Here is a 26,484-nt window from a genome sequence, read left to right as displayed (position 1 = left end):
CTTGTAGTTGGCCACCAGGTTTGCACACATCTCAGGAGGGATTTTGTCCCACTCCTCTTTGCAGATCTTCTCCAAGTCATTAAGGTTTCGAGGCTGACGTTTGGCAACTCGAACCTTCAGCTCCCTCCACAGATTTTCTATGGGATTAAGGTCTGGAGACTGGCTAGGCCACTCCAGGACCTTAATGTGCTTCTTCTTGAGCCACTCCTTTGTTGCCTTGGCCATGTGTTTTGGGTCATTGTCATGCTGGAATACCCATCCACGACCCATTTTCAATGCCCTGGCTGAGGGAAGGAGGTTCTCACCCAAGATTTGACGATACATGGCCCCGTCCATCATCCCTTTGATGCGGTGAAGTTGTCCTGTCCCCTTAGCAGAAAAACACCACCAAAGCATAATGTTTCCACCTCCATGTTTGACAGCGGGGATGGTGTTCTTGGGGTCATAGGCAGCATTCCTCCTCCTCCAAACACGGCGAGTTGAGTTTATGCCAAAGAGCTCCATTTTGGTCTCATCTGACCACAACACTTTCACCCAGTTCTCCTCTGAATCATTCAGATGTTCATTGGCAAACTTCAGACGGGCATGTATATATGTGCTTTCTTGAGCAGGGGGACCTTGCGGGCGCTGCAGGATTTCAGTCCTTCACGGCGTAGTGTGTTACCAATTGTTTTCTTGGTGACTATGGTCCCAGCTGCCTTGAGATCATTGACAAGATCCTCCTGTGTAGTTCTGGGCTGATTCCTCACCGTTCTCATGATCATTGCAACTCCACGAGGTGAGATCTTGCATGGAGCCCCAGGCCGAGGGAGATTGACAGTTCTTTTGTGTTTCTTCCATTTGAGAATAATCGCACCAACTGTTGTCACCTTCTCACCAAGCTGCTTGGCGATGGTCTTGTAGCCCATTCCAGCCTTGTGTAGGTCTACAATCTTGTCCCTGACATCCTTGGATAGCTCTTTGGTCTTGGCCATGGTGGAGAGTTTGAAATCTGATTGATTGATTGCTTCTGTGGACAGGTGTCTTTTATACAGGCAACACACTGAGATTAGGAGCACTCCCTTTAAGAGTGTGCTCCTAATCTCAGCTCGTTACCTGTATAAAAAGACAAATCTTTCTGATTGAGAGGGGGTCAAATACTTATTTCCCTCATTAAAATGCAAATCAATTTATAACATTTTTGACATGCGTTTTTCTGGATTCTTTTGTTGTTATTCTGTCTCTCACTGTTCAAATAAACCTACCATTAAAATTATAGACTGATTATTTATTTTGTCATTGGGCAAACGTACAAAATCAGCAGGGGGATCAAATACTTTTTTCCCCCTCACTGTAGTTACAAATATTAAAATGTAAAAAAACAACAAAAAAACATAAGAAAGTTTCAAATGGTAGTGGCGGTATTTTTCAAATACCCTGGTATATATAGTATACGGTATTTAGATTTTACGTCATTTAGCAGACGCTCTTATCCAGAGCGACTTACATTATTATTTTTTTCATACCCCCTGTGGGAATCGAACCCACAACCCTGGCGTTGCAAACGCCATGCTCTATCAACTGAGCTACATCCCTGCCGGCCATTCCCTCCCCTACCCTGGACGACGCTGGGCCAATTGCGCGCCGCCCCATGGGTCTCCCGGTCGCGGCCGGCTGCGACAGAGCCTGGATTCGAACCAGGATCTCTAGTGGCACAGCTAGCACTGCGATGCAGTGCCTTAAACCACTGCACCACTCAGGAGACACCACCCAAGCCTAGTTCGTACCATGTGGGAATGTAGCAATACGGATGTGCTTTGAACTCGTTGAGAAACGCTGATCGACTAAATGGCCAACAAGCTGCGTCAAACAAACTAAAAGTACAGTATCATGCTTGTAAACAAATGATAGAGTTAAAAAAACACATTAATAGATTCCTTTTTATAAAAGACTGTTTTGTTGTTGCATTTAACTGCCGAAAATTATGTTATAGACGCCATTTCCTTAGCAGGTGAAGTCAGAAGTCACCATGTAGGAGAAGTGGGAGATCAGGATGAACTAGTAATTACCAGTTGGAGGGCCGTTCAAGTGGATTTTTCTGTCGTACGTGGTACATTTCCCACTTGGTTACGAACGCACCATGACACTGCCTCCTTCAGTGCCAGATGAACACTTGTGACTGTCATAAAGGGGGCGTGTCTGTAGCGCGGTACATCTCCCACACAGGGGGTAATGTGATGGGCTGTCACTGTTCGGTAAGCGTGGGTGCATTGCCCAATTAATTGAAAACTTCGGCTTTGCTTGCTTATATAGAGCGGGTAGTACCAATTGGCTGAAAATGTGTGCAAGAGGGAAGTTCGAAACATGGCTCTAACACTTTAACAAGGTGCTGAAACCCCTAGAATGGGCACATATCTGCGGCTAACCAAAGACCGTAAAAAAAAAAAAAAAACATAGCATACCTATCGCTCTTGTAAATGTATTTGGCCCAGTCAGAATCAGCTGCCAAGGGCTGCTTGGATGCAAAGAGGAGACAATGTGTTGTTTCTTTGTGCTTCAGTCTTGCTCTGGTACACTGGGGTGATGTCGGCGTAAATATGTCAACATACAGTGCCTTCAGAAAGTATTCACACCCCTTGACTATTTGCTAAGTTTGTTGTGTTACAGCCGAATTTCAAATGGATGAAATGTAGATTTTTTGTTACTGGCCTGCCCACGCCCACACAACCCCATACTGTCAAAGTGGAATTATGCTTCTCAAAATGTTCACAAATTAAGTAAAAATTCAAAGCTGAAATGTCTTAAGTCAAAAAGTATCTAACCCCTTTGTTATGGCAAGCCTAAATCAGTCCAGGAGTACAAATGTGCTTAACAAGTCACATAAGTTGCATGGACTCACTGTGGGGAATAGTGTTTAACATGATTTTTGAATGACTACTTTTTCACTATACCACACACACAGATAATTATAAGATCCCTCAGTCGAGCAGTGAATTTCAAACACAGATTCAACCACAAAGAGGTTTTCCAATGCTTTGCAAAATGGCACCTATTGGTAGGTGAAAAAAACAAACAAAAAAACAGACATTGAATATCCCTTTGAGCATGTTGAAGTTATTAATTACACTTTGGTTGGTGTATCAATACACCCACTTACTACAAAAGATACAGGCTTTCTTCCTAACTCAGTTGCCGGAGAGGAAGGAAACCGCTCAGGGATTTCACCATGAGGCCAATGGTGACTTTAAACTATTAGAGTTTAATGGCTGTGATAGGAGAAAACTGAGGATGGATCAACAACATTGTAGTTACTCCACAATACTAACCTAATGGACAGAATGAAAAGGAAGCCTGTACAGAATACAAAATATTCCAAAACGTGCATCCTGTTTGCAACAAGGCACTTAAGTAATATTGCAAAAACATGGCAAAGCAAATAACTTTGTCCGGAATACAAATTCAATACATTACGGAGTACCACATTTTCATATCCATATTTTCAAGCATAGTGGTGGCTGCATCATGTTATGGGTATGCATGCTTGTAATTCTGGGGAGTTCTTCAGGATAAAAAAAACAAACGGAATGGAGCTAAGCACAGGCAAAATCCTAGAGGAAAACCTGGTTCAGTCTGCTTTCCACCAGACACTGGGAGAGGAATTCACATTTCAGCAGGACAATAACCTAAAACGCAAGGCCAAATCTACACTGGGGTTGCTTACCAAGAAGACTCCTGAGTGGCGCAGTGGTCTAAGGCACTGCATCGCAGTGCTAACTGTGCCACTAGAGATCCTGGTTCGAATCCAGGCTCTGTCGCAGCCGGCCGCGACCGGGAGACTCATGGGCGGCGCACAATTGGCCCAGCGTCGTCCAGGGTAGGGGAGGGAATGGCCGGCAGGGATGTAGCTCGGTTGATAGAGCATGGCGTTTGCAACGCCAGGGTTGTGGGTTCGATTTCCACGGGGGGCCAGTATAAAAAAAATAAAAAAATATATGTATTCACTAACTAAGTCGCTCTGGATAAGAGCGTCTGCTAAATGACTAAAATGTAAATGTAAAAAATGTAAGACAGTGAATGTTCCTGAGTGGCGGAGGTACAGCTTTGACTTAAATCTACTTGAAAATCTATGGCAAGACTTGAAAATGGCTGTCTAGCAATAATCAACAACCAACTTGACAGAGCTTGAAGTATTTTAAAAAGAAAAAAAATTGGCAAAATGTTGCACAATTCAGGTGTGCAAAGCGCTTACGAGAGACTTACCCAGAAAGACTCAGCTGTAATCGCTGTCAAAAACGTATGTAAATATTTCTGTATTTCATTTTCAATAATAGTTTATCGACCCCACCACTCGACATCGTACAGAACTAGTTCCTAGTTAGAAATGCGCCAATTAAACAGTGAATCCCAAACCACCCCCTCGCCCCTACCAACTCGCTTGGAGGGCCCTCCATTGTCACGTGTTGCTGACGAAACTCTGAGGGTGACTTCCAGAGAGTGGCGAGGGGATCAATAAACCGATCAACTTTGGGAAACACTCCATTGTAGAATAATAGTGAAGACATCAAAACTATGAAATAACACATATGGAATCATGTAGTAAACAAAAAGATGTTAAACAAATCAAAATATATTTTAGATTCTGCAAAGTAGCCACCCTTTGCCTTGATGACAGCTTTGCACTCTCTCAACCAGCTTCACCTGGAATGCTTTTCCAACAGTCTTGAAGGAGTTCCCACATATGCTGAGCACTTGTTGGCTGCTTTTCCTTCACTCTGCGGTCTGACTCATCCCAAACCATCTCAAATTGGGTTGAGGTCGGGTGATTGTGGAGGCCAGGTCATCTGATCCAGCACTCCATCACTCTCCTTCTTGGTCAAATAGCCCTTACACAGCCTGAAGGTGTGTTGGGTCATTGTCCTGTTGAAAAACAAATGATAGTCCCACTAAGCCCAAACCAGATGTGATGGCGTATCGCTGCAGAAGGCTGTGTTAGCCATGCTGGTTAAGTGTGCCTTGAATTCTAAATAAATCACAGACAGCCTCACCAGCAAAGCACCCCCACACCATAACACCTCCTCCTCCATGCTTTACGGTGGGAACTACACATGCAGAGATCATCTGTTCACCTACACCTCGTTATGGTCCCACTAAGCGCAAACCAGATGGGTGCAACGCTGTCATCAAGGCAAAGGGTGGCTATTTGAAGAATTTCAAATATAAAATATTTTGATTTGTTTAACACTTTTTGGGTTACTACATGAGTCCATATGTATTATTTCATAGTTTATGTCTTCACTATTATTCTACAATGTAGAAAATAGTACAAATAAAGAAAAACCATGGAATGAGTAGGTGTCCAAACTTTTGACTGGTACTGTATATACACACTGCTCAAAAAAATAAAGGGAACACTTAAACAACACAATGTAACTCCAAGTTAATCACACTTCTGTGAAATCAAACTGTCCACTTAGGAAGCAACACTGATTGACAATACATTTCACATGCTGTTGTGCAAATGGAATAGACAACAGGTGGAAATTATAGGCAATTAGCAAGACACCCCCAATAAAGGACTGGTTTTGCAGGTGGTGACCACAGACCACTTCTCAGTTCCTATGCTTCCTGGCTGATGTTTTGGTCACTTTTGAATGCTGGCGGTGCTTTCACTCTAGTGGTAGCATGAGACGGAGTCTACAATCCACACAAGTGGCTCAGGTAGTGCAGCTCATCCAGGATGGCACATCAATGCGAGCTGTGGCAAGAAGGTTTGCTGTGTCTGTCAGCGTAGTGTCCAGAGCATGGAGGCGCTACCAGGAGACAGGCCAGTACATCAGGAGACGTGGAGGAGGCCGTAGGAGGGCAACAACCCAGCAGCAGGACTGCTACCTCCGCCTTTGTGCAAGGAGGAGCACTGCCAGAGCCCTGCAAAATGACCTCCAGCAGGCCACAAATGTGCATGTGTCTGCTCAAACGGTCAAAAACAGACTCCATGAGGGTGGTATGAGGGCCCGACATCCACAGGTGGGGGTTGTGCTTACAGCCCAACACCGTGCAGGATGTTTGGCATTTGCCAGAGAACACCAAGATTGGCAAATTCGCCACTGGCGCCCTGTGCTCTTCACAGATGAAAGCAGGTTCACACTGAGCACGTGAGACGTGACAGAGTCTGGAGACGCCGTGGAGAACGTTCTGCTGCCTGCAACATCCTCCAGCATGACCGGTTTGGCGGTGGGTCAGTCATGGTGTGGGGTGGCATTTCTTTGGGGGGCCGCACAGCCCTCCATGTGCTCGCCAGAGGTAGCCTGACTGCCATTAGGTACCGAGATGAGATCCTCAGACCCCTTGTGAGACCATATGCTGGTGCGGTTGGCCCTGGGTTCCTCCTAATGCAAGACAATGCTAGACCTCATGTGGCTGGAGTGTGTCAGCAGTTCCTGCAAGAGGAAGGCATTGATGCTATGGACTGGCCCGCCCGTTCCCCAGACCTGAATCCAATTGAGCACATCTGGGACATCATGTCTCGCTCCATCCACCAACGCCACGTTGCACCACAGACTGTCCAGGAGTTGGCGGATGCTTTAGTCCAGGTCTGGGAGGAGATCCCTCAGGAGACCATCCGCCACCTCATCAGGAGCATGCCCAGGCGTTGTAGGGAGGTCATACAGGCACGTGGAGGCCACACACACACACACACACACACCTGAGCCTCATTTTGACTTGTTTTAAGGACATTACATAAAAGTTGGATCAGCCTGTAGTGTGGTTTTCCACTTTAATTTTGAGGGTGACTCCAAATCCAGACCTCCATGGGTTGATACATTTGATTTCCATTGATAATTTTTGTGTGATTGTTGTCAGCACATTCAACTATGTAAAGAAAAAAGTATTTAATAAGATTATTTAATTCATTCAGATCTAGGATGTGTTATTTTAGTGTTCCCTTTATTTTTTTGAACAGTGTACATATATCTTGAAAAAAAAAAAAATATATATATATATATATATATATATATATATATATATATATATATATATATATATATATATATATATATATATATATATATATATATATATACATACATATACATATACACACACACACACACACACATTTTTCCCTTTATTACTTTCTAACCCCACCACCCCATTTAGCAGACGCTCTTATCCAGAGCGACTTACAAATTGGTGCATTCACCTTATAGCCAGTGGGATAACCACTTTACAATATGTTTTTTTTTTCTTCTTTCTTTGGGGTGGGGTAAGGGGGGGTAGAAGGATTACTTTATCCTATCCCAGGTATTCCATAAAGAGGTGGGGTTTTCAAGTGTCTCCGGAAGGTGGTGAGTGTCTCCGCTGTCCTGGCGTCGTGAGGGAGCTTGTACAACATTAACAATGTCTACACTGTATTTCTGATCAATTTGATGTTATTTTAATGGACAAAAAAATTGCTTTTCTTTCGAAAACAATGACATTTCTAAGTGACCCCAAACTTTTGAACGGTAGAGTACATACATACATACATATCCATACATATCCTTTAAAAAAAATATATTCCCCTTTATTACTTTCCAACCCCGCCACCCCTTCCCTAATTGGAGTAAACTAGTGAACAACAACGCTTAGGCCTCTACTTCCAGCCCATACATACTATATACATTTTATGGACACAGTCAAATTCTACAATAATTATATTTTGTTTGTTTTTAGTCCTGAACTTCCTCTACCCTCAACTTCTCCGATCATTTTCATGATGTCCATCCGGTTTGCTTCTATATGCCATATCTTTCAAACTGTGCTCTTTCACAAAAGTTAACCTATGTACGTTTTACTGACACAGTATGTTTTACATTAGTTATTAGTTCAAACCCTTCCATCTCTTAACACCTCTATTCAATACCTCCCTTCCATCTCTTAACACCTCTATTCAATACCTCCCTTCCATCTCTTAACACCTCTATTCAATACCTCCCTTCCATCTCTTAACACCATCCATATTCGATTTCTCTTTGCCATATATTTTTCATCTGTGCCGTTTCACAAAAGTTCTGAACCTTTCTATTCTCATTGTTTCTACAGATTGTAAATTGAAAATAAACATTTTTGCTAAAAGTACTATTATATTATTGATCGATTGACTATGACTTTTCAGATCACCCAGTAGTGCTATCCATTCCTGGACCTGTGACCAAAAACAAGCTACATATGGACAGTACCAAAACAAATTATCTAATGATTGTCTCTTCGCAGCAAAATCTGCAGAGCTGGGAAGGTTGTATCCCCCATATAAATAACATAATATTGGTTGCAAGAATTTTGTATAATAATTTAAATAAAAAGATTATACGTTTTGAATCTGGCGTCGTTTTGCGTATCAGTGCCATGGAATCGGTACGTCAAAAATCTCTTCAGCTATTTTGCAATCTATATGGCACGGCTGTCAATGTTCTGATCCTTAAATTAACCTGGTATACTTTCTTTATTTATCACAATTTTCTTTAACCAGGGCCGACAGACATGTTCCTTAGTCGTTAATAGGACAATTGATGGCTACAACCATCAAACTACAGAAAAAATATGAACACAACATGTAAATGTGTGGACATTTAGCTAGCTAGCTTGCTGTTGCTTGCTTGCTAATTTGTCCTGGGAGATAAAACATTGGGTTGTTATTTTACCTGAAATGTACAAGGTCCTTTTTTGCTGGATCTTCGTAGAATATCAACCCACTTTGAGTCACACAAAATCATGTGTTCCCTATTCTGACAATTAATCCACAGATTAAAAAAAAGGGGAAACCTAGTTCGTTTCTAGTAATCTCTTCTAGTTCAGTCTTCTTCTGTGGATTTTATATGGCGTTGGCAACCAACTGGACTGAAGTGTGGACCTCCATCTTTCAATCACTCACGTGGGTATATGAGTCTAAAAGCCAAATTCGGAGATGGCAGATGACAGACTTGCAGCACGTCAAGTGTCTAAAATAGAACCAAGTTCCATAGTTCTATCGTTGACACGAGCGAGCAGTTTGGATGCATGTTTATTCAATAATTTCATGTGTACATTTATTTTTGCAACGCTCGAACACGCAACGCGGCCGGTGTGGTCAGCATGTCAGGCACTGTTTCGAGTAGATGTCCTGGGACGGGTGGGAGCACGGTCCGAGTGATGTACTGGGCCATCTTCACCACCCGCTGGAGGGCAACGTGGTAGACAGAGAAATTCCTGTACCAGACCGTGATGTAACCAGTCAGCAGTAATATTTGGAGAGGGGCCGGGGTGGCCGCCTTAGAAAGTTTCACCCTCTTGACCAGAGTGGTGGTGGTGTTAGTCCATGTCAAGTCCTCGGTGATGTGGACGCAGAGAAACTTAACTGCGGACTCTACTGCAGTCCCGTTGATGTGGGTCGGGGGCATGTTCCCTCGGCTTTCTGAAGTTAACAAATCAACTCTTGCTGACGTTGAGGGAGAGGTTTTTGTCCTGGCACCACAATGCCAGCTCACTTACCTACTTTCTATAGGCCGACTCGTCGTTGATCATCAGGCCTACAAGTGGTGTCGTCAGCAAACTTGGAAGAGTTGCTGTTACTCAAAGCCACACAGTCGTGGGTGTACAGCAGAGGGCACACCCCTGGGGGGCCCCTGTTTTAAGAGTCAGTGTGGAGTAGGTGTTGTTCCCAATCCTCACAGCCTGTGGTCTGCCCATCAGGAAGACCTGAATCTAGTTGCAGAGGGTGGTGTCCAGACCCAGGGCTCTGAGCTTGGAGGGAACAACAGTGTTGAATGCTGAACTGTAGTCAATGAACAGCATTCTCACATGAAGTGTTCCTCTTGTCCAGATGTGTTACGGCAGTGTGAATAGCAAATGGCATCTTCCATGGATCTGTTGGAGCGATAGGCAAATTGGATTGGGTCCAGTATGCCTGGTATGCTGGCCTTGATGTGGGCCATGACCAGCCTCTCGAAGCACTTCATGATGACCGAGGGGAGTGTGACAGTCATTTGGGCATGTCACCTTGTTTTTCCCTTGGGCACTCTAATGGTGTCCTTGAAACCGGATGCCATCTGGGCCGGTGGCTTTGTGAGTATTATCGCGAGAGTTTCTCACGGCAGCTTTGGAGAGCGAAAGTACCTGGTCGTCCGGAGCAACGAGTCTTCCTGGATGGCTTGGCATAGTCTGCTTCGAAGCGGGTATAGAATGTGTTAAGCTCATCTGGGAGGGAGGCGTTTGGGCACCACACAGCTGGATGTCTTTGTAGTCTGTGATAGGTCTGTAGTCCTTGCAGGGAGTAGGAACAGAGAGACGTGATCTGATAGGCCGAAGTGGGGGCGGGGGATGGCTTTTTACACGTCACAGATATTTGTAGCCTTCAGAAAGTATTCATATCCCTTGACTTATTCCACATTGTTGTATAACAGCCTGAATTCAAAATGGATTAAAAAACATACAGTGTCTGTTGAATTCCAACACAGGCACACCTCATTCTACTGAATTAGGTACTGATTAGGTGATCACCTGAACCAAATCTTATTTAAAATGAGGAAAAGTATAAAAACCACTGCTGTGGTCATCACTATCCTCTTGCAATAGGACCAGCTGGATGGCAAAAACAGTGCTAATAGTACCTCAAAAGTAATATGAATCAAAAAAATAAACTATTGACCATGCCAAAAGAGTTGAAAAGGAAAGTTGAGTGAGGAAAAGGGTTCAATTCTGGCTTTACTGGCAGAGGGATACAGTGAGCGTCAGGTTGCTTCCATCCTTAAAATTTCAAAGACGGCGGTTCATAAGAACAAGGTCAAGCAGCAGACATTGGGGACAACAAAGCTACAGACCGGCAGAGGGCGAAAACAACTCTACTGACCGGGATGACCGCCAGCTCATTCCAATGTCAATCAACAACCGTAGGATGACATCAAGTGACCTACAAAAATAATGGCTAATGGCAACTGGGGTGAAGTGCACGGCGAGGACGGTTTGAAACAGGCTCCTAGGGGCAGGGCTGAAGTCGTGCAAAGCTAGAAAAAAGCCCTTCATCAATGAGAAGCAAAGAAGAACCAGGCTGAGGTTTGCAAAAGACCATAAGGATTGGAACGTAGAGGACTGGAGTAAGGTCATCTTCTCTGATGAGTCCAATTTTCAGCTTTGCCCAACACCTGGTCGTCTAATGGTTAGACGGAGACCTGGAGAGGCCTACAAGCCACAGTGTCTCGCACCCACTGTGAAATTTGGTGGAGGATTGGTGATGATCTGGGGATGCTTCAGCCAGGCTGGAATCGGGCAGATTTGTCTTTGTGAAGGACGCATGAATCAAGCCACGTACAAGGTTGTCCTGGAAGAAAACTTGCTTCCTTTTGCTCTGACATTGTTCCCCAACTCTTGAGGATTGGTTTTTCCAGCAGGACAATGCGCCATGCCACACAGCCAGGTCAATCAAGGTGTGGATGCGCCAGGAGTGGCATAAAGTCACCCAACATCAATGTGAAAGACTGGTGGAGAGCATGCCAAGACACATGAAAGCTGTGATTGAAAAAAAAAAAAAAAAAAAAAAAAAAAACAGGGTTATCCCACCAAATATTGGTTTCTGAACTCTTCCTAAGTTAAAACATTACTATTGTGTTGTTTAAAAATGAACATAACTTATTTTCTTTGCATTATTCGAGGTCTGACAACACTGCATATTTTTTGTTATTTTGACCAGTTGTCATTTTCTGCAAATAAATGCTCAAAAAAACAATATTTTTATTTGGAATTTGGGAGAAATGTTGTCAGTAGTTTATAGAATACAACAAAACAATTATTTTTTACCCAAACACATACCTATAAATAGTAAAAACAGAGAAACTGATAATTTTGCAGTTCTTCTAACATCTTAATGCTGACGGTGGTCGGGAGAGGTTGTGTTTTCTCTAGCAGGAGGTAAGCTTGGCTTATATGGTGTTGAGTAAAGCTTAAACCATGTATTTAGATTGTAGGTAGGTATTGTAGTTAGGTATTATAGGTAGTTTACTTAGGTAGTTATTGTAGGTAAGTATTGTATTCGGCGGACCCCGGCGAAGCACGAGGCTAGCTAACCCACTACTTGGACCAACAAAGCTAGCTAGCTAGCGGGTAGCTACTGGTAACTTTTAGCAACTGTGGTTAGTTGTTTCCAATGTTATTTCACGCTTAAGAGTACCTGTGATTGAGCCATCTAGCTGCCTACCATTCAGCTGTTTTTCTAACCTCATTATCCGAGGCATTAACGTTAGGTGGTTGGTAGCTGCTGTACTTAATTACAGCTACTGATTGCAGTCTGCCACCCAGACAGCTGGCGTCGGGTAAGTTTGGCTTTATACATAGCTTGGGCTTTGTCGAGTAAGGCTTAAACTATGTATTTAGATTGTAGTTAGGTATTATAGGTAGGCATCGTGGGCTGTTGTGGGTAGTTGTTGTATGTAGTTATTGTAGGTTACTTTTGTATTCGGCGGTGCCGGGTGTAGCACGAAGCTAGCTAGCTAACTCACCTCCTGGATTAGCTGGCGAGTAGCTATTAGCAACGGTAGCAACTAAATACAATATCCTTTTAGCCAGCTACATTCGTTCGCAGCGACGCCGTTTTTCAAACAAAGTCAACACAGCAGCCATTGCTAGCTAGCCAACACTACCAGCTAGCTGTACTGTAGTAGCTAAATACAATATCTTTGTGCTAGCTAGCCAACGTTTAATTATTGCTGCGTTATGAAAGAACTAGACACGGACACGAATTATCTGTTTAGTGTGTCCACACACTATTGGTAGTTTGTTGTAACCAAGTATTGGTGCTAAACTGTGTGTTATTGGATGCTAGCATGCTAGTTAGCTATGGCGTCATAGTTAGCTAGCTGAATAAAGTAAGTTGAGTCTATTCCTTGAAACATTGAACCGCTGTAGTTCACAACAATTTTAATTTCTAAAGTGGAAGTTGGGAGAGTTTTATTCGGGTGGTTCAGTGAAACAATTATAGTTTCTGAGGTGGAAGTTGGGAGAGTTATATTTTTTTGGTGAGGGAGGCCCTGCTCTCTCCTTTCCCAGATGTTTAGTTCATTTCATTCCGATCTCCTCTGCATTATTGTAGCCATCTGCTACAGCCTGTCAACTATGCCTCTGCCTATCCCTGTTCTCTCCTCTCCGCACAGGCTACACAAACGCCTCACACCGCGTGGCTGCTGCCTCTCTAACCTGGTGGTCCCTGCACGCACCACACACCTGGAGTTCCAGGTCTCAGGCAGCCTCTGGAACTGCCGTTCTGCTGCCAACAAGGCTGACTTCATCCCAGCCTATGCTACCCTCCAGTCCCTCGACTTCCTGGCGCTGACGGAAACATGGATTACCACTGAAAACACTGCAACTCCTACTGCTCTCTCCTCGTCTGACCATGTGTTCTCGCATACCCCGAGAGCATCTGGTCAGAGGGGTGGTGGCACAGGAATCCTCATCTCTCCCAAGTGGTCATTCTCAATTTTTCCCCTAACCCATATGTCTATCTCCTCATTTGAATTCCACGCTGTCACAGTCACTAGCCCATTTAAGCTTAATATCCTTGTCATCTATCGCCCTCCAGGTTCCCTTGGAGAGTTCATCAATGAGCTTGACGCCTTGATAAGTTCCTTTCCTGAGGATGGCTCACCCTTCACAGTTTTGGGGGATTTCAACCTCCCTACGTCTACATTTGACTCATTTCTCTCTGCCTCCTTCTTTCCACTCCTCTCCTCTTTTGACCTCACCCTCTCACCGTCCCCCCCTACTCACAAGGCAGGCAATACGCTTGACTTCATCTTTACTAGATGTTGCTCTTCTACTAATCTCACTGCAACTCCCCTCCATGTCTCCGACCACTACTTTGTATCCTTTTCTCTCTCGCTCTCCTCCAACACTACTCACTCTGCCCCTACACAGATGGTAACGCGCCGCCGCAACCTTCGCTCTCTCTCTCCCACTACTCTCTCCTCTTCCATCCTATCATCTCTTCCCTCTGCTCAATCCTTCTCCCTCCAATCTCCTGATTCTGCCTCCTCAACCCTCCTCTCCTCCCTTTCTGCATCCTTTGACTCCCTGTGTCCCCTATCCTCCCGGCCGGCTCGGTCCTCCCCTCCAGCTCCGTGGCTTGATGACTCATTGCGAGCTCACAGAACAGAGCTCCGGGCAGCTGAGCGGAAATGGAAGAAAACTAAACTCCCTGCCGACCTGGCATCTTTTCACTCCCTCCTCTCTACATTTTCTTCATCCGTTTCTGCTGCTAAGGCCACTTTCTACCACTCTAAATTCCAAGCATCTGCCTCTAACCCTAGGAAGCTCTTTGCCACATTCTCCTCACTGCTGAATCCTCCCCCCCACCCCCCTCCTCCCTCTCTGTGGATGACTTCTTCAACCACTTTGAAAAGAAGGTTGACGACATCCGATCCTCGTTTGTTAAGTCTAATGACACTGCTGGTCCTGCTCACACTGCCCTACCCTATGCTTTGACTTCTTTCTCCCCTCTCTCTCCAGATAAAATCTTGCGACTTGTGACTGCAGGCCGCCCAACAACCTGCCCGCTTGACCCCATCCCCTCTCTTCTCCAGACCATCTCCGGTGACCTTCTCCCCTACCTCACCTCGCTGATCAACTCATCCTTGACCGCTGGCTATGTCCCTTCCGTCTTCAAGAGAGCGAGAGTTGCACCCCTTCTCAAAAAACCAACACTCGATCCCACTGATGTCAACAACTACAGACCAGTATCCCTTCTTTCTTTTCTTTCCAAAACTATTGAGCGTGCCGTCTTTAGCCAACTCTCTTGCTATCGCTCTCAGAATGACCTTCTTGATCCAAACCAGTCAGGTTTCAGGACTGGTCATTCAACTGAGACTGCTCTTCTCTGTGTCACGGAGGCTCTCCGCACTGCTAAAGCTAACTCTCTCTCCTCTGCTCTTGTCCTTCTAGACCTGTCTGCTGCCTTTGATACTGTGAACCATCAGATCCTCCTCTCCACCCTCTCCGAGCTGGGCATCTCCGGCGCGGCTCACTCCTGGATTGCGTCCTACCTGACCGGTCGCTCCTACCAAGTGGCGTGGCGAGAAGCTGTCTCCGCACCACGTGCTCTCACCACTGGTGTCCCCCAGGGCTCAGTTCTAGGCCCTCTCCTTTTCTCCCTATACACCAAGTCACTTGGCTCTGTCATATCCTCACATGGCCTCTCCCATCATTGCTACGCTGACGATACACAACTAATCTTCTCCTTTCCCCCTTCTGATAACCAGGTGGCGAATCGCATCTCTGGCAGACATATCAGTATGGATGACGGATCACCACCTCAAGCTGAACCCTGGCAAGACGGAGCTGCTCTTCCTCCCGGGGAAGGACTGCCCGTTCCATGATCTCGCCATCACGGTTGACAACTCCGTTGTGTCCTCCTCCCAGAGTGCGAAGAGCCTTGGCGTGACCCTGGACAACACCCTGTCGTTCTCCGCTAACATCAAGGCGGTGACCCGATCCTGCAGGTTCATGCTCTACAACATTCGGAGAGTACGACCCTGCCTTACACAGGAAGCGGCACAGGTCCTAATCCAGGCACTTGTCATCTCCCGTCTGGATTACTGCAACTCGCTGTTGGCTGGGCTCCCTGCCTGTGCCATTAAACCCCTACAACTCATCCAGAATGCCGCAGCCCGTCTGGTGTTCAACCTTCCCAAGTTCTCTCACGTCACCCCCTCCTCCGCACACTCCACTGGCTTCCAGTTGAAGCTCGCATCCGTTACAAGACCATGGTGCTTGCCTATGGAGCAGTGAGGGGAACGGCACCTCCGTACCTTCAGGCTCTGATCAGTCCCTACACCCAAACGAGGGCATTGCGTTCATCCACCTCTGGCCTGCTGGCTCCCCTTCCTCTGCGGAAGCATAGTTCCCGCTCAGCCCAGTCAAAACTGTTCGCAGCTCTGGCACCCCAATGGTGGAACAAGCTCCCTCACGACGCCAGGACAGCGGAGTCACTCACCACCTTCCGGAGACATTTGAAACCCCACCTCTTTAAGGAATACCTGGGATAGGATAAAGTAATCCTTCTACCCCCCCCCCCCCCCCCCCAAAAATAAATAAATAAATTATCCCACTGGCTATAGGGTGAATGCACCAATTTGTAAGTCGCTCTGGATAAGAGCGTCTGCTAAATGACATAAATGTAATGTAAATGTCTCAAATCTTTTCCGCAGCTGTATATACTGTTGTGTTTGCTAGTTTATCATTTTAAAAGGCTAATTGATCATTAGAAACCCCTTTTGCAATTATGTTAGCACAGCTGAAAACTGTTGTGCTGATTAAAGAAGCAATAAAACTGGCCTTCTTGAGACTAGTTGAGTATCTAGAGCATCAGCAATTGTGGGTTCGATTACAGGCTCAATTGGCCAGACTCATTTACTTAAGTATTCACACCTCTGAGTCAATACTTTATAGAAGCACCTTTGGCAGCAATTACAACTGAGTATTTCTGGGTAAGTCTAAAGAGCTTTCAACATTTACCCATTAATCTTCTCAACTCTTCAAGCTCGGTCAAATTGGTTGTTGATCATTGCTAGACAACCATTATCAGGTCTTACCATAGATTTTCAAGTAGATTTAAGTCTAAACTGTAACTCGGCCACTCAAACATTCAGTCTTCTTGGTAAGCAACTCCAGTGTAGATTTAGCCTTGTGTTTTAGGTTATTTTCCAGCTGAACTGAGAATTAATCTCCCAGTGTCTGGTGGAAAGTAGACAACCTTGGTTTTCCTCTAGGATATTGCCTGTGCTTAGCTCCATTCCATTAATTGTTTTTTCCTGAAAAACTCCAGTCCTTAACGATTACAAGCATTAACGTTAACGTCCCCTGTTACTGTAATGGTGAGAGGTTAACATGTCTTGGGGGTATGATATTTGTGCATCTAACTTTGTCACTCATTGTCAGGATTATCCGTAATCATGGTAGCAGTCACTTTAATTAAGTGTTTAGAAATATGACAAAGACATTATTTACCATTCATTTCTACTGGGCACAAAATAATCTGAAACCCAACCAAAACAAAAAACGCATCCAAGAAGTTTGTAGAGTCACAAGCTTGATGTAGTCATTGCGTTCTAGGAATATGGGAACAAATACAACACTATTGACTACTTTAATACACATAAAATAGGGAGACACTGTACAACAAGTACTGTAAATGTCTAAACGGTTCACTTGATATGGAGGAAAATACCCTCAAATTAAAGCTGACAGTCTGCACTTTAACCTCCGTCAATTTATCATTTCAAAATCTGAAGTGCTGGAGTACAGAGCACAAATGTGTCACAATACTTTTGGAGCTCTGTGTAGTTCTGTCCTTGTCTATTAAAATGTTCTGTATTATGTCATGTTTCATGTGGACCCCAGGAAGAGTATCTGCTGCTTTAGCAACATCTAATGGGGATCCTAATAACATGTAAAATAATAAAAAAGGCAACACTCGGACGGTTTACAGATATTGGTTACATTACAACAGTCCGAGGATGAGGCCTGGAGTAACAAGGCGAGTGAACTACTTCCTATGCCTTGAAGACCATGAAGTCAACTCCAAATCATGTGGGTGAGATTTGTGGGATGCAAGCAGCTGTGCAGAAAACGCATAAGTAAAAGATGAAACAAAAACAGACGTTGTCGTCACACCACATAAGAGGTGGATTTAGCATTTTTAAAAAATCCTACGTTCCTGATCCCAAACAGCCAACTGCAAAGTAGCAGAGACATGGAGTAGCCTAGACCGCATTTTGGTCATGAACTCCAAACTAGGTCCACATGAAATCCACAAACACCGTAGGATTGTATTGTTTACAAGTTTGTACAAAAATAGATGGAACAGTTTGAAGGCCAGCTCCAACTCACACCACATCATATCACAGCTGCAAAATGTTACGCCGACTCACTTCATAACGCCAGACCCCCTCAATTCTGTCGGATAAAATTCTGTCGAGAAACTCCGATAATTAGTCAGAAGTAGTTTGGTGCCGATTCCTCATCGTTAAAGCCGGACTCAGTTAGTAAAATAGCACATTTCCTTTTCTGGTTTAACATAATCTGGAAAACGGATAGATAAATGCTTAAATTAGCGATCTGTGTCACTTGGAATTATAAAGTTTTATACACAAAATGAGTCGATGTATCGTTGTCCTATTAATTTCCTTATGGACGATTTCACACTGTTGGTCTCTCTGACAACAGAGGAAAGGGGGGCGGGGTTGGCTTGGCAATGGAGTTGTGTCTGGTGGCCAGCAAGCTGACCAGGCAGAAAGAGGCACCATGCTCTGCCTGTTAATGCCATGAAGAATAGTCTTGGCTTTCCATCAATGACCTCTAAGCTGCTGCTACAGGAAATGTGCTTTCCATGCATTTCAAAAAACAGACAAGAGGAAAATTGCTCTGAAAAACTGAACAGCACCCCACAACTAAAATGTAAATGAAACGTTATCAACTAAATATAGGCCTAAAACTGTTTTTCCTTGTAAATACGGTTGTGTGTTTATGGGTTAACGGCACAATCCTCTTGGTACAACAACAGCCATCTAGACTGTCGACCAAAGTTGTTTTGGATACAAATCATTCACTGTGCACAGCAGACCATGTCAGGGCATTTCATAAAGGAACAGTAGGTTAATACACAGACAATATGCTGGAATAATACTGATACCAAAATGCCTTCTGGGGGAGTCCAAAACCACAGCTCTTCTGACAAGACCAAAATGAATCAGAAGGGAAATCCACACCTCTAGACTCTAGATTAGCTGTGCTTTTGGTAGGTTTAATGTACGATAAGGTGACAGCAAGATACAGTGTCTTAGAACAATTATTAAGACAGCTTAGATTTGACATTTTGTGTTAAAGTGAGAATTGACAATCAATTTCAATCTACACAAAATATGCTAAATGTCAAAAGTGGAAGAAATTATATAAAAGATTAATACAAATTAAATAACTCATCTAGTTGTTGCTAAATAAAAAAAACATACAGTGCAGTCGGAAAGTATTCAGACTCAACTTTTCCACATTGTTACATTACAGCCTTATTCTAAAATGTATTTAATTATTTTCTCTCAACTCTACACACAAAAACAAGTTTAGATATATTTGCAAATCTATAAAAAAATATTCTGAAATATGACATTTACATAAGTATTGAAACCCTTTCCTCAGTACTTTGTTGAAGCACCTTTGGCAGCGATTACAGCCTCGAGTCTTCTTGGGTATGACGCTACAAGCTTGGCACACCTGTATTTGGAGAGTTTCTCCCATTCTTCTCTGCAGATCCTCTCAAGCTCTGTCAGGTTGGATGGGGAGCGTCGCTGCACAGCTATTTTCAGGTCTCTCCAGAGATGTTAGATCGGGTTCAAGTCCGGGCTCTGGCTGGGCCTCTCAAGGACATTCAAAGACTTGTCCGAAGCCACTCCTGCGATGTCTTGGCTGTGTGCTTAGGGTCGTGGTCCTCTTGGAAGGTGAACCGTCGCCCCAGTCTGAGGTCCTGAGCGCTCTGGAGCAGGTTCTCATCAAAGCCCTCTCTATACTTCGCTCTGTTCATCTTTCCCTCGATCCTGACTAGTCTTCCAGTCCCTGCCACTGAAAAACATCCCCACAGCATGATGCTGCCACCACCATGCTTCACCGTAGGGATGGTGCCAGGTTGCTTGGCATTCAGGCCAAAGAGTTCAATCTTGATTTCATCAGACCAGATAATCTTGTTTCTCATGGTCTGAGAGTCCTTTAGCTGCCTTTTGGCAAACTCCAAGCGGGCCGTCATGTGCGTTTACTGAGGATTGGCTACCATCTGGCCACTCTACCATAAAAGGCCTGATTGGTGGAGTGCTGCAGAGATGGGAGAACCTTCCAGAAGGACAACCATCTCCACAGAGGAACTCTAGAGCTCTGTCAGAGTGACCATCTGTTTCTCTCCCTGACCAAGGCCCTTCTCCCAATTTTGCTAATTTTGGCCAGGCAGCCAGCTCTAAGAAGAGTCTTGGTGGTTCCAATTCCTTCGACCTCATGGCTTGGTTTTTGCTCTGACATGCACTGTCAACTGTGGGACCTTATATAGACAGGTGTGTGCCTTTCCAAATCATGTCCAATCAATTGAATTTACCACAGGTGGACTCCAATCAAGTTGTAGAAAAATCTCAAGGATGATCTATGGAAACAGGATGCACCTGAGCTCAATTTCGAGTCTCATAGCAAAGGGTCTGAATACTTATGTAAATAAGGTCTCTGTTTTTTTATTTCTAAACCTGTTTTCGCTTGGTCATTATGGAGTGTTGCGTGTAGATTGATGAGGAAAACATTTAATTTAATCCATTTTAGAATAAGGCTGTAGCATAACAAAATGTGGAAAAAGTCAAGGGGACTGAATACTTTCCGAATGCACTGTATATCTTGATTAGATAAGTATTCAGCTCCCTGAGTCAATACATGTTAGCAACACCTTTAGCATCAATTACAGCGGTGTCTCTTCTTGGGCAAGTCTAGAAAGTGCTTTACACACCTGGATTGGGAAATATTTGGCCATTAAATTTTTTTTTGCTAATCTCCATCCTGTTGCTTTATTCCTGAAAAACTCCCCAGTATTTGCTGATGTCAAGCATACCCATAACATGATTCAGACACCACCATGCTTAAAAATAAGGCAGCAGTTACTCAGTGATGTGTTGTGTTGGATCTGCCCCAAACATAAGGCTTTGCATTTAGGCCAAAAAGTGTATTCCTTTGTGTTTTTTTGCAGTATTACTTCAATGCCTTGAATATTTTTATTCTGTATATTTGTATTCTTCTTTTCACTCATTTAGGTCATTATTGTGGAGACACTACAATGTTGATCCATTCTCAGTTCTCCCATAACAGCATTGAACTCTGTAGCAGTTTTAAAAATCACCAAACGGCCTTATGGTAACATGCCTGAGCAGTTTCCTTCCTGTCCCGCAGCTCAGTTCAGAAGAACGACCATCTTTGATCTGTCTGGGTGGTTTAATACATAGCACAATTATTAAACTTGACCATGATGCTTAAAAAAAAGACACTTTATACACTAGAGATATATATATATATATATATATATATATATATATATATATATATATATATATATATATATATCCCTCCAAAATTAGTGGATTCTGCTATTTCAGCCACACCCGTTGATGACGTGTATACAAATGGAGCACACAGCTCCAGGTCTCTGGAGTGATGAATCACACTTCACCATCTGGCAGTCCGACGTATGAATCTGGGTTTGGCGGATGCCAGGAGAACGCTACCTGTCCGAAAGCATAGTGCCAACTGTAAAGTTTGGTGGAGGAGGAATAATGTATTGGGCTCTAAGTTCCAGTGAAGGGAAATCTTAACGCTACAGCATTCAATGACATTCTAGACGATTCTGTGCTTCCAACTTTGTAGCAACAGTTTGGGGAAGGCCCTTTCCTGTTTCAGCATGACAATGCCCCCGTGCACAAAGCGAGGTCCATACAGAAATGGTTTGTCGAGATTGGTGTGGAAGAACTTGACTGGCCTGCACAGAGCCCTAACCTCAACCCCATCAAAAACATTTGAATTGGAACACCAACTGCAAGCCAGTCCTAAAAATCGCCCAATTTCATACTTTTGGTCATGTTGTGCATATTCAATGTCTGATTTGTTATTGTGACCCATCTACCAATCACTGCCCTTCTTTACAAGGCGTTCAAAAAGCTTCCTGGTCTTTGTAGTTGAGTCGGTGCTTGAAATTCAATACTTGAATGAGGGACCTTACAGATGTTGTATGTATGGGGGACAGAGGAAGGGTTAGTCGTTAGAAAATCATGTCAACCCCTGTTATTTCACACAGAGTAAGTCATGGTAACTTACGTGATTTGTTAAGACAAATTTGACTCCTGAACTAATTTAGGCTTGCCTAAACAAAAAGGGGTGAATATTTATGCAACGACTAGATTTTAGTTATTACATTTTTATAAATTAGCAAAAACGTGTAGAATTTTCATAAACAAATGAAATAATGTCAACATCTATTATTAGGCCAGTATTCCTGAACAAAAAACGTTTACTGAAAATCTGACAGTTTAAATAAATTCATTAGGCACTAATCTATAGATTTCACATGGCTGGGAATACAGATATGCATCGGTTGGTCACAGAAACCTTAAAAGGTGTGGATTAGAAAACCAGTCAGTATCTGTGACCACCATTTGCCTCGTGCAGCGAGACGTATCCTTTGCATAGAGTTGCCTGTGGAATGTTGTCCCAAAGTTGCTGGATATTGGTGGGAACTGGAACACGCTGTCGTACACGTCGATCCAGAGCATCCCAAACATTCAATGGGTGACATGTCTGGTGAGTATGCAGGCCATTGAAGAACTGGGACATTTTCAGCTTCCAGGTTTGAGTACAGATCCTTGCGACAGTGCATTATCATGCTGAAACAGGAGGCGATGGCGGCAGATGAAGGGCACGACAATGGGGCTCTGGATTTCGTCACGGGTCTCTGAGCATTCAAATTGCCATCGATAAATTGCAATTGTGTTCGTTGTCCGTAGCTTATGCCTACCCTTACCATAACCTCACCATGGGGCACTCTGTTCACAACAGTGACGTCAGCAAATCGCTCGCCCACACAACGCCATACACGCTGTCTGCCATCTGCCCGGTACAGTTGAAACCGGGATTAATCCGTGAAGAGCACACTTCTCCAGCGTGCCAGTGGCCATTGAAGGTGAGAATTTGTCCACTGATGTCGGTTACGACACAGAACTAGGTCTGCGGTTGTGAGGCCGGTTCGACGTACCGCCAAATTCTCTAAAATAACGTTGGAAGCGGCTTATGGTAGTGTTGAACATTCAATTATCTGGCAACAGCTCTGGTGGATATTCCTGCAGTCATGTGCCAATTGCACGCTCCCTCAAAACTTGAGACATCTGTGGCATTGTGTTGTGTGACAAAACTGCTCATTTAGAGTGTTATTTTATTGTCCCCAGCACAAGGTGCACCTGTGTAATGATCATGCTGTTTAATCAGATTCTTGATATGCCACACCTGTCAGGTGGATGGATTATATTGGCAAAGGATAAATGCTCACTAACAGGGATGTAAACATATTTGTGCACAAAATGAGAAATACGCTTTGGAAAAATTCTTTACATGTTGCGTTTATATAGTTGTTCAGTATAATTTAGGCTTGCCTAAACAAAGGGGCCAAATAGTTATGCAACAACTACATTTTAGTTTCTAAAAAAATATTTTAAGAGTTAAATCATTCTTCCACGGACAGTATTTTGTGTAGATTGTTGACAAAAAAAATGCCAATTAAATCCCACTTTGCAAAACTAAAATGTGAAGAAATCCAAGGCTCCTTTTGCAAGGCACTGTATATTTAGGATTTATTCGATTGCCTAGTAGCTAGCTACTGTAAACAAATGTCAAAACAGTTGCAGCTTTCACTAGCTAAACAGTTCTCAAATCAAACTGCTTGCAAAGTAGATCGCCAACTTTAGCTGAATAGCCATCTCAATACAATTCAAAATGTATTCATCACGTATTCACTTTACAGCAGGTATAAAAAGGAGCAGTGGAATGCTTACTTGCAACGCTTACTTTAACATCTTGCCATTTGATAGCTAACTATTAGAACACCTCCACTTATCGTTAGCAAGCTTCCGCACCAGCCACTTGCAGATGTCTGCTCTGCAGAACACCTAGCTAGTATTACCTCCCCCAACCTGAAACAATAGCAACCTCGCTGCGGGGTATCAGAACAGCTGGAAAACATTAAAAAACGCCCACACCAGCAGAAATCAAATTTTTCGAGCTGAAAGACACTGGCCAGAGCTTACCCATGATGTTGCACAACGATTTAAGTCAATAAGTAATTGTTTTAGTCAAAGTAAGATGTATATTTGGGCTTGAAGTGACGAATCTGAACTGCCCACTTCGTGCAAATGCCAGGTCTATTCCTATGATATGACATAAAATAATCTCTGCCTAGCTGGGTTTTATTTGAATGTTACCACCAACCAGCATTGCATTGGTCCTCTGTAGCTCAGCTGGTAGAGCACGGCGCTTGCAACGCCAAGGTAGTGGGTTCAATCCCCGGGACCACCCATACACAAAAATGTATGCACGCATGACTGTAAGTCGCTTTGGATAAAAGCGTCTGCTAAATGGCTTATTATTATTATTTATTAATCAGAAACCGCTGCAAAGTTGAATGCTTTTCATGGTCAATCTTTGTCTGCAGTGGCTGTATAGCATTTACTGCGATACGGCCTCTGCAGAAGTCACCGAGCAGAGCTGTTGTGAAGGAAGTGAGTGTGTTTACACTGGACCTGCCGCCCCCACCTACCATCAACCAATCATGTCAATGCGGAGCTCACCGAGCCCTCCGCATTCTTACAACATGTGGGCGATTCGGTACAGAGACCAATTAGTCCTCTGCATGCTCTGCTCACACCCTCCATATGAAGCCTCTGACCACATTTTCGGATCAAGCATAAACTGGCGGATTCACGGACCCAATTTATGGAAGATGCCAAAACGTTGTGGAGATAACATTAGATAGCAAATTCAAAGCTATGCCAGTGGTTTCCATCGGTGACAAAGTTCTCCCTAAATCAATGCTTATAACAAATCCAGCTCCAGAAGCAGCTGGATAATCTCGTGAATGCGGTGTAGTAAAAAAATTAAAATTAAAAAAACAGCAACAGATAACATTAACTAGATAATGTTAGCAAGATAGCTAGCTAGCTAAGGTTAACATGCTAGCTACACTGACAGCTGTCAGTGCACCATTTGTTGATGTTTATTAACTCCATGTGTAAATTCCCACAACCAATTGTTGAATATGTATAAGTAACCTTTAAAATTAAAAATGGGAGGTGGAACCTAAACGTGCATTTCCCATCTAGGACAGGAAATTACAGCCAAATAGTGGCGACAACTTCCTCTGGGGGGGTGTTCCGGGATCCCTGGGACGTGCCTATTCTCCCCCCCATTGAAGTATAATGTTTACGGGTAGGGAAGTCCCAAGGATCCCTGATAGCACCGAGCGTCCTTTAAAATTGGGCTCCCGCGGTGACGGATCGCATAATTTCCAAAACCAATTCCAAGGAGTCAACTCCTCTTACCTGTACTGTGCAGCAGCACCGTGGGTAAATCCAAAGTAGTTGCCGGTAGCCATTTTGGCATCTTCACCAAGCCGGCTGGGCACTGCAGAAAAAAGGGACAGATACACCGAGGTTGAACAGTAGGCTAGCGCTGGTTAGCTAGCTAGCTAACGTTACTGTTCGAAGCAAGACCCTCGTTTACAGAAAGAGCACCTCAAGGACACGCCGACCAACCACAGCTTTCCCCCCGTAAAATGTTATCAATTATTAATTGATAGTCTTGCTATCTATTTAATCGTTGTCATTAACGTTCACTCACCATAGGTGAAGGAGACCACTGGACATATAGGAATCATTGGGTTCGTATTCTCTGACGAACTCTTGACTCGTAACCCTGCGTATTTATATGAGAAGGTCGGACCAGGAACTGGACCAGGCGCACATGCGCGGTACACGTAGATATACATGGGAATTGTAGTTCTACTAGGCCTATAATTTTTTTTCCCCTCAAGGTCGACTGACTGGGCCATAATATTAAATTATAGACTATTTATAGGAAATGTATCTATGCATTGTGTCTGACTATTATAAGGAAATTAACACCATCATGTGGTTTTATTTTTCTCTTACAAAAGTATTGTAGCAACTTGTACCACAGGAGGTTGGTGCCACCTTAATTGGGGAGGATGGGCTCGTGGTAATGGCTGGAGCGGAGTCAGTGGAATGGTTGGGGAGGATGGGCTCGTGGTAATGGCTGGAGCGGAGTCAGTGGAATGGTTGGGGAGGATGGGCTCGTGGTAATGGCTGGAGCGGAGTCAGTGGAATGGTTGGGGAGGATGGGTTCGTGGTAATGGCTGGAGCGGAGTCAGTGGAATGGTTGGGGAGGATGGGCTCGTGGTAATGGCTGGAGCGGAGTCAGTGGAATGGTTGGTGACGATGGGCTCGTGGTAATGGCTGGAGCGGAATCAGTGGAATGGTTGGGGAGGATGGGCTCGTGGTAATGGCTGGAGCGGAGTCAGTGGAATGGTTGGGGAGGATGGGCTCGTGGTAATGGCTGGAGCGGAGTCAGTGGAATGGTTGGGGAGGATGGGCTCGTGGTAATGGCTGGAGCGGAGTCAGCGGAATGGTTGGGGAGGATGGGCTCGTGATAATGGCTGGAGCGGAATCTGTGGAATGGTATAAAATACATCAAACACATGGTTTCCATGGTGATGCCATTCCAGTCGATCCGTTCCAGCCATTATCACGAGCTGTCCTGCCCTCAGCAGCTTCCACTTGCCTGCAGAGCTGAAGACGTCTTTAGCTCAGTGGGCTAACAGTCATGTGAATAGCAGGAGACTCAGGTTCGAACCCCAGTTGGTCACAATGCTGCAAT

General features: G+C 44.1%; 1 protein-coding gene across 8 annotated transcripts in view; it reads right to left on the bottom strand.

Moving 5' to 3' along the window:
• Positions 1-25,508, bottom strand: part of LOC311141910 (zinc finger RNA-binding protein-like) — a 93,315-nt gene extending 67,807 nt beyond the window's left edge. For all 8 annotated transcript variants that reach the window (XM_084177417.1, XM_084177419.1, XM_084177420.1 and 5 more), the window contains exons 1-2: positions 25,429-25,508; positions 25,131-25,212 (exon numbers count right to left, since the gene is read on the bottom strand). In XM_084177417.1, coding sequence (XP_084033543.1) covers positions 25,131-25,212; positions 25,429-25,465 — 119 coding nt within the window. In that variant the 5' untranslated portion in view covers positions 25,466-25,508. The remainder of the gene's footprint in view (positions 1-25,130; positions 25,213-25,428) is intronic.
• Between the last annotated feature and the right edge of the window lie 976 nt (positions 25,509-26,484).

Source organism: Coregonus lavaretus, assembly GCF_964263955.1.
Source record: "Coregonus lavaretus genome assembly, chromosome: 14".
NCBI lineage: Eukaryota > Metazoa > Chordata > Actinopteri > Salmoniformes > Salmonidae > Coregonus > Coregonus lavaretus.
The sequence above is the reverse complement of the archived record's forward strand: the minus strand, read 5'-3'. Positions and strand labels throughout refer to the sequence as shown.